We start from the raw sequence: 9,726 nt of genomic DNA, 5'->3' as shown, positions 1-9,726 counted from the left end.
GTTTTAAAATATATATAGAAGGAAGGAAACTAAAATGTCTTCTAACATTCGTTCTGTCTAATTATCAGGAACAAACAGTCTTCACTGGCTTGTTGTCAGTGAACTTTTAACTGTTTTACATAATTGTGGAGAGTTGTAGCTTTCAATAAAAGGTCGTCTTTGCGAAATGAAGACTGTCTGTTCCTGATTCTTACCGGTCATGGTACGTTTTCTATCTACTTACAAAGGTTCATTGGTAAACAAACTTCTTTCTGTTCCATCTGTAATCAGCCTGATGGTGTCGATCATTATCTTTTCGAATGTATCTCATTGGAAGCTGAACGCCTGGCCTTAGAACTTACTGTTAAAAATTACAACTTAAACTGGCCATGTAAGCATGAAGAGCTGTTAATGAATAAAGAGATCTTCAAATCATTTTACAGATTAGTCAAACAGCATGCTATTATTGCACCAACTGCTACCAGAGAATAGCATACTACTGTTTCTTCTGAACTTCACACCATCCAGCCTGATAAATCTGATGGAATCAATGAAAATTTTGATAAACTGACTCCTGGTTATTTTTGTTCTTGCTTTAATCAATTACTCTATAAGTTACCATGAATCAATCTACACATGAAATACTTTTGACCTCGTCTGTTTCTTGTTCTGCAAGTGAATCTTTGTGTTCAATAAGTACTGCTGTACTCTAGGTGTCTTGGAGATCCTTATGGACAAGTTTACTCTGATGAGTATTTGTGGTTTCTCCCTGACAAATTAATTTCAAGAGAATATGGAGTTATTCCTGGTGGTTCTGTCCTGCAAGACTTGTTCTGCAAAACTTGTTCTACAAGTACTCAAGGTGTTTTGGAGGCCCTTATAGACAAGTTTACTCCAAGGAGTTTTGTGGTTCCTCCATAACGGACTTATTTTAAGAGAATATGGAGTTACTCCTGGTGTTTTGCTCTGCACATTTTTTCTCTGTATTATTCCATTGAATTCTCTCTTAGCTTTAATTTTAGTTATTAAGTTTATTTTTCTCATGTTAGTTATTAAGTTCTAAAAATACTCTGTTTGCAATACTTTCTACATCTGATAACTCTGTATACATTGCTATTCTGTAATAATATTTCATTGTTATTTTGTATTAATGTTATTAATGTTGATTAGTTTTTTGAAACCGTGTTTTCGTATTTATTTACTATTGAACACAAGACTATGTTATTATTAAAACACTTGGCATTTATCCACTTTATTCAGTTGATACGGGCATTTTGTTTCGGGCGTATAGCCCCTCATCAGTCAACGTTAAAAATGCAATGACACTCGTACAGCACAAGTTAATGAATAAAGTGGATAAACGCCAAGTGTTTTAATAATAACACAGTCTTGTGTTCAATAGTAAAAAAATGTTATTAATGTATTAATTGTTCTCTCTGTAATATTTTGTATTTAACTGACAGTTTTGTATACACTATTAATATGTATTATTTTAAAATGTATATAATTTTTCTTAGCTGTTCTCTTGCAGTGCTGAGTATATGCCTCGAGCACCTAATAAAAAAACGATTGATTGATTTGATTGATTGTCTGTTCCTGATGATTAGACAGGATGGATGTTAGAAGACGTTTTAGTGTCCTTCTATACATATTTTAAAATTGTGAAATATACTGTCTGTCATTTTAATTCAAATTAAAAATGTTAACTGTGATATTGTAAATTTCAGTTTTGACTATCTAAATTATGTATATTTTATTTTAAAAATTATTGTATATTTACTTATGATCACAATATACAATAATTTTTTACATTTTTATAAATCCAATCATCATAACTGCTTGCATTATATAGATAATTATCAATATTTTAAATATAGACTTCTTAATCACAATGTTTTTGATAGTTATTCCCAATAGCAAAAGACCTATCAGTTAAAATATACAGAATTATGTTCAAATTTTGATTAGATCCTCAAATCTTTATAGTGGATTTGACTGGAAATTGTCATGCTTATTTCTGATCATCTGGAATTCCCACTCTGATTAAACTCATAATTGGGCATGTAAAAAAGGTTTTCTTAATGCCTTCAAAACAAAGCTAAAAATAATTTTTTCTGGTATGCAAGAATGTGCATGTGCACTGATAAAAAATTTTCAATGTAAAAAACAAGTCTTTTGATATGTGGGAGAGTCAAAAAGTAAGTTGCAATTGGCAAGAACTTTTTGTTGATAAATGATATTTAAATGAAATCTGGTGGCAACATTGGTAATATTTCCAGCTACAAGGAGTAACAGATTTGTCAACTTAGCTGCATAGGTTTTCAGTCATAATAGGTGTTGTCATTTGGATGTAGTGCCCAAATTGGAAGTTCATGCAGAAACTCATTACTTACGAGCAAAAAGGTGTAACTCCACTGAAATTCAATGCCAGTTGAGGGAAGTGTATGGTGAGAATGCTTTTTCATGACAATGCCACACCTCATTCAGCAGGTATCACAAAGGCTCTACTGGAAAAATTCAAATGGACTGTATGAGAACATCCTCCCTACAGTCCAGATCTTGCATCTTGTGATTTCTTTGTGTTCATCCCCAAGAAAAAAGAACCTTTCAAATTGTCAATACAACTCTGATGAAGATATCACACGTGTGACATGAGAATGGTTATTGCACATTGGGTGGGAATACTTCCAAAAAGGAATAGAAAATCTTGTGCCATGTTGCAATAAATGTTTAAATAAACTTGGTGCTTATGTTAAAGTAGCACTTGGATTGTTTATTCATACAAATAAAAATTTTTGACCCATATGTTTTATACTTTTATTTTTGGTATGAGTGCAACTTACTTTTTGGCTCACCCTGTGGGTACCTAAATGTTTAGTATTTTAATATTAATTTAATGCAAATGTATGCATACCCAATAATATTAAACAGAAAATCTTTTGTAACTAATATACAATGTTGCGGCTCGGTAAATACATCGACACTGAAATGAAAATCAGTCTAGCGTAGGGAAAATTGGGGAATTACACCGCGAAATGGTGAATTGTACAGCGGAGTTATTGTAAATCGGCATAAATTGAGCCAGCATGAACTGAGGGCTACTTGTATTGCACTCACTTTTTACTCACTTATTCTGTATTTCAACTCACTTTTCTCACTTTTTCAAAGGGGAAATGGCACTCCCAGGTCTGTTGGTGTATGAATGTGTGATTTGTAGGAGTTGATGAAGTTGTTTTTGTGTGGATGCATAAAGTTTTAAGTTGTGCATGTACATGAGATGTGACAGCATAAACTGTGTTGTTTTTTCATGTCTGATATTGTAGTGTATTGCGTGTTGTATAACATGTTGTATAATTGGTTCAGGGCTAGACAGAACCAGGAGGACTCAAGGAATCTCCTTGAAAAATTCCTCGCCTAATAAATATTTGTGTGGAGTGTTACTAACCCTGAGATGTAGTGTTGTTCTCCAGTGCTGCATAGTGTTTTGGAAGAATGCAAAGAGTGATGGATGTATTTTGTAAATGTGGGGAATGTTGTTGAATGCTTTTCTGTAGTCTATATATGCCATGTGTGTGTTTGTGTGCTCGCTGTAGAATGACTGAATCTATGAGTAACTGTTCTTTGCATTCCCTGTAATTTCTAAGGCAACCTTTTTGTTGTTCCGTGAGAATGTTGTGTTCTTCAACATGTTTGTAAATTTTGTTTGTGATACAGGATGTCAATAATTTGTAAAATGTTGGAAGACATGTAATTGGTCTGTATTGTGGTATTGTTGCTTTTAGGTTTCCTGCAGGTGATGCCCTGAGTAAGAAATTTTGGCATGTCTTTTGGATTGATGATGATGTGTGTTAGATGTTTGGCTAGTTCCTGATGCAGTGATGTAAATTTTTTGTACCAGAAATTATTGTGGGGGCCGAGCAGAGGAGAAATTTACAAAAAAATTAAATTAACGATAATATGTGATATATATCGTCATCATCTCCCTTGCCATTTGGATTTCTGAGTGGTAACAATCAACGACATGTGGGAGTAGTTGAGTCAGAGATAGATGTCTCGTTTACAACAACACAACCCGTTTATTATACATGAAAGATGCACACACCCCAACAAAAAAAATATTGGAGTAGCCCAAGACATAGCCAAAGGTTGCAGTGTTACAGCAATAGTGGAAATTTAAATTTGCTGACTGGAATGCTTTCAGTTAACCAACATTTCAGTTGACTGGCTTTCGGATAAACAACACTACTGTAATTGTTCTTTTTTGATCAACAGCCCTTTGTTCGGTGACAGTGAGGTGAGGATATTGTTGTGTGAATCTATGATGTAATTGTTGTCTGTACACTGTCATGTTTGTTTCAAATTTTGTGATGGTGTAGTAAGTACAGATGATAAACTCGTTCATTTCTATTGTTTATTTCATCTGTTGGTGTGGTTTCCCAGCCTTTGTGGTCTGGGGGTGAATTGCCACAGGAACACCAAGGCTAGGTTGGTTTCTCACATCTGTTGAGGGCATTGCAGTAGCCATGCTTGGGCCGGTGCTGCTTTCGTCACCTGCAACCAAGGGAGACTGTTACCTATTTTTTGAATGTGAGTTTCTGCCTAACCCACAAACACAGACCTTGTTTACCTGGGCGATGTCCAAGTCAGTTTCACACTTAGACCTGGTTACTACCATGATAAATATCTCCACAGAACATGAGTGTGTGGTCACTCTTAGCTTCACTTCTCCCCATAGACCTTACTGGCATGAGTGTCCCTACCAGGAGCTTGTGCTCCAGCCTACATTGCCCCTATGGATCAGTAAAATTACTGGGTTCTGCCATTATGACCAGGTGGTGTCCACAGGAGAATTATTATTATTATTTAAAATACAAAACTACTGTAGGGTAAAATTGGGTCAAAGGAGAACTTTTCGTTCTTTTTACAGTATATTTATTGAGTTTATAATAAATTTTTTGTTTTTGGCTCATTCTCATGACAATGTCATTTGTTGCAATTTAATGAATAATTTAAATTGCATTACATATTACATTATATTCTATCAATAATTTAAATTTTATCTTCTGTGATTTTAAACTGGTATTTTTTGTTTTTAATTTTAAGCTGCATGCAAAATATGAACGTCAGTCAAGTAGTAGACACAAAAGAAATTTAATTGTGACAAGTGGTGTTATAGCATCTATATTGGTATCTCCTATATTGGCAGGCATTGCTGTTGGTAAGTAATTGTACTGTAAATTTTTCTTTTATATTCTTTTACATTATGTTATATCATTTACAGTATATTTTTATTTTCTATGCAATGATTTTCAGAAAGATTTTTAATTGAAATTTGAGATAATAGTAATAATTTCAGGAGTAATAAGTTTTTCAAATTGATAGAGAACAGTAATATATTTTTTTATAATGAATATTACAAAAACTGATGATACTTAAATTTTGGTATTTGATGCTGACCTTTTACATTTTCTCTGGCGGTTGTTTCTAGAATGAGAAAATTAAATAAGTTGCTGTTTTTATTGATTGTGTCATTTTTTCCAGTTTTGTGTATAAATTGAATAATTCAGTCATTTTAGTTTTCATTTAACATTAATTCTTTTATTAGTTAGTTTATTCTGTCAGACAAGGAATCACTCAAAAAGGTTCACCAATGGTCAAGTAGATACTTGACCATTGGTGAAGCCCACAACCAACCACTGAACACTGATGGTTGGTTGTGGGCTTGTGCCTTATCAATGGACTTGCTTTGTGAATTTTCTGGGATTTCTTCATGTGTCTAACCCCTAAATATGGGCCAACTTTCCCACAGAACCATTCTGGGAGGCACTTTCTTGGCAGACCACCCAAGTTTTGCATTTCCTTATTTCATCAATGCAGTTTCACTTATAATGTCTCATTCTTTAAACTTATACTATCTTCACTTTTAGCTGTAATTCAGTTTAACCTATCCCATGTTGAAATTTTTCTGTTTCATGTCACACACCATATTGAATTTTTGTCAATGTTAAGCCTAACAAAAATTACACGTTTTTGAAAAAAATAATCATGGCTATGGTATCGTCCAAAATTATTTTTTTATTTTGCACAAACAAAATAGATATATTAATAAATGTAAAAACAAAAAAAATTATATTTCAGAAGTAAGTTTTAATATAAAAATTATAACGACTAGTGACATCTAGTTTAAAAAACATTCTGATGCTGAAACGAAATATCTCAGGTCTCGACCTGCTGGCCATGATTAGTGGACCAGAGATGACCATGATATGTTTCAGCATATATTGGGAATAACGTGGGACAGGTTGAAAGCTTTATTAAATACATTGGATTATTACATACATTACTATTTTATAATATCATTTTAAGTTTATCCAACTATATAAATTCTGCTTTGTGGGCACTTAGGACTTTTTCATTTACTTACTTACTTACTTAGGGTTCAGCCAGGTCCACAATGAGGGTGGCCTTGTGGGCCAGACATATCAAGACAAGACCACCTATGAAAAATTTCTGGAGAGTTTCCCAGATTTGATTCCAGGTCTCCCAGACCAGCACCTTAACTGTTACATTCATCTGACCATATATATATATAGATATATATATAGATATATAGGTGCTCCCTACTTATTAACAGGCTAGGTTTCCAAGGTTTTGTGTTAAGTTGTAATGCTTGTAAGTTGAAAACTAAGCTAGAAAATACATTTGTACACAGAAATAATCACATATTATTAATGTTTGATCTTTTAATGTACTTAAGAGAGTACATTATGTTCATTTATTCACTTGCTACTGCTTAATAGCGAGTGTTTCAAACATGGGTTTTTTTACCTAAACATTTAGTTTCATAATGTCAAGTTTATTTTTATAATAACAAAAATAAAGATACTGAGTTCAGCGTTACATGCATACATTTTTTATCGCAAGCACTTTCAACGAACTTATTGTCGTCGTCCTCAGGCGAATACAGATATTTATCAAAAAATTTTTTAAACGGAAATAATCCAATGCAGAATAGAACGCATAAAATAAGTTGAATCTTTGTTAAAGCCGTTAAGAACACGAAATAAATTTACTATATGTTCTTAATGGCTTTAACAAAGATTCAACTTATTTTATGCGTTCTATTCTGCATTGGATTATTTCCATTTAAAAAAAAAAAAAATTTTTGGTAAATATCTGTATTTGCCTGAGGATGACGACTATAAGTTCGTTGAAAGTGCTTGTGATAAAAAACGTATGCATGTAATGCTGAACTCGGTGTCTTTATTTTTGTTATTATATATTAATTTGGCGTGTTAATCATCCTATTGATTACCAAGTTTATTTTTCACAGTAATAGAGCAACACTTCTTGCATCTATCTCCACTGCCAGATTTAATATTGTTTTTGATGTATTTTTGAAGCACTAATTGTAAAAGTTTATAAAAATTGCAAACAATAATGACAAATTATGTTACTCCAAAGTTATCAACTTTAATGCCATCTCATTAGCAGTGATGGAATTTCAGAATTTACACAAAAGCAAAAAATTTTTATATGCAATAGAAATAAATCTGCATTATTTATTAAAAATTTATTTATTACTGGCCAAAAATTGACTGCAATGTCACCCACGACTGGCAAGAGAACTTCAGAATCCATATGAAATTTATATTTTAGCTGTATAGTCAAATTGCTTGTATTGTACAGTAAGTCTGAAACTTCATAAGTTAAATGTTCATAAGTAGGGAAGCTCCTGTCTGTCTTGTAAATCTTGCTTTATCATGTCATCAAATAGGTTCTTATTATTCTTGGGAAGCTGGTATAAAATAAAATATTGCTTAGACTTTCTTTCAGTTTCTTATTCTTTTCCAAAATATTTTATTTAATAAATTTTTAAATCAAGATTTCCACAGTTCTTGGAGAAGTGAAGGAAATGTACTAAATTATCATTGGTTTCTTTAATGCAGAAATAGAAAATAGAGAGAACTTCCTTTTGTTGATTTCTTCCTCCACAACTCTAGAATGTTTTTGTTTTGCAAAAAAAAAAAAATTCAAATAATTTCCACTATTGATGCCATTGAAATGACATCAGATTTCAAAGATAGACAGGTAGTATGATTGATAGCAAGTCATTTGGTCGTCATATATTTTATGCTCAATTCCTTCTCCTTTGTGCATTTTTTTTTGTATATTACATAGTAATAGATAGACAAAACGTTTTATTTTCTAATTTAGCATTGATTGTTTTGTTGTAAGCAGTTGAGGTTTTCATTGTGTTTGTCACATTAATCTATCAAAATTATGATTGATTTTTTTTTTGTGTTATGTACAAAAATGAAAAAACTGATAATCAACAGAAAAGTAAAACATTTTTAAACTCTGTTTTCTAGACTCTCTTTGCTTCAGAAATGGGAAATTTTTTCTATTTTTTGTTTCCTCTCAACTTTTAAGTGAGAATAAGATTTTAAAATTTATTTTTATTCTTGTTCATTATTTTGCTGTCAGTTCATCAGGTTAAGTAGCTATGTAATTATTAGGACCAGATGTGTGGAATGCCCATTCAAAATGTTATGAAGAAAATACTTAAACTGCTTCAGGCAATTGTATATGATTAGATCACAATGCTAGTTCTTAATAAAACAAATTAAATGATGGAAAAACATTATATATGTACAAGGCACATGCAACAGAAAACTGGAAAAGTGCTATTAAAAATTGGGAGGATGAGCAATAGCATAGTAATTTTGACACAAAACTTCCAAGTCAGAGGAACAGTAACTCTGATTGGCAACACTATTGATGTGCAAGAACGTAAGATAATGGACCATTAAAATGGCAGTGCCTCTCCAAAATTGCACAAAGCGAGCAAAGTAGTATTTTTGACATAAGTCAAATTGACATCCAACACTGGAAGTAAAAAAAATTATTGTACAGCCATGTATTCTGTTATCAGAATCCAATGTGTCCCTGAAAATTATTCAAAAAGCAGGAATTGGATATTTGGAAAGGTTTTTCATTATTTCTTATGTGAAAAATATTAATTTATTCCTGGTCCATTTAAATAACTTCAGTTTTCCCAATTGACACTAAAACATTAAAAAAACCCTCCTTAACTATTCATGTTTTTTAGCATGACCTTAAACATTATAAATTCCAGTTATCTTATTAACAGACATTTACTGAGGTCATTAATTAAAGAATGTTTTGTAAGTAATAACTCAGTCACAATTACTAGATTATAAGGATGGAGAAATCTCATAAGAAGTGTGTTAAAAAAGTGTCTAGAGACAAACTACAAACTTTCCACCAGGGCAGCACTGTCAGAAAGTTAGGCCACATTGGTTACTGCTTTAACTGGTTTGTTCTGTAAAGGATTACATGGATGTAGTGGTACTGAAAACAGATTTGTGCTGACACGGATTGACAGTAATATTTTCATTTAATAAAACAATAAAGCTATGCTTACAATAGAGATATATAGCCTAGATAATGATGGTGCTGTCAGTAATCGTGTGTAGTGAAGGTTCGTAGTGAAGTGTGGTAGGATTACGCTCCTTCTTGAATGATGTCCCGTAAATTACAGAAAATATGTTTATCTTCCCTTTCAGAGAAAATGCAGTTGTGTCCATATAGTCCTGGCTGCACCCTTGAGGAAGCATTTGACTTTTCACTTTAGACCCAGTGCTGGGTGACCACTAAAACTTCAGTCAGTGTTATGCCCCTCTCCTCCAAATTTTATAACTAGGAATGTGACAATTAAATTCT

At 32.4% G+C, this 9,726-nt stretch overlaps 1 protein-coding gene across 1 annotated transcript in view; it reads left to right on the top strand.

The window, feature by feature from the left end:
* LOC111635216 (E3 ubiquitin-protein ligase RNF19A-like) overlaps positions 1-9,726 on the top strand; it is a gene marked incomplete at its 3' end in the record, with an annotated part of 100,021 nt that overhangs the window by 76,150 nt on the left and 14,145 nt on the right. Inside the window, exon 9 of the mRNA XM_023380112.1 lies at positions 5,083-5,197. Within this exon, the coding sequence (XP_023235880.1) occupies positions 5,083-5,197 (115 nt within the window). The remainder of the gene's footprint in view (positions 1-5,082; positions 5,198-9,726) is intronic.

The sequence above is a fragment of the Centruroides sculpturatus genome, unplaced genomic scaffold, assembly GCF_000671375.1.
Source record: "Centruroides sculpturatus isolate CEXI.00-Female unplaced genomic scaffold, Cexi_2.0 scaffold878, whole genome shotgun sequence".
In the NCBI taxonomy this organism is placed as follows: Eukaryota; Metazoa; Arthropoda; class Arachnida; order Scorpiones; family Buthidae; genus Centruroides; species Centruroides sculpturatus.
Note: the sequence above shows the minus strand (reverse complement) of the source record. Positions and strands in the feature narration are given on the sequence as shown.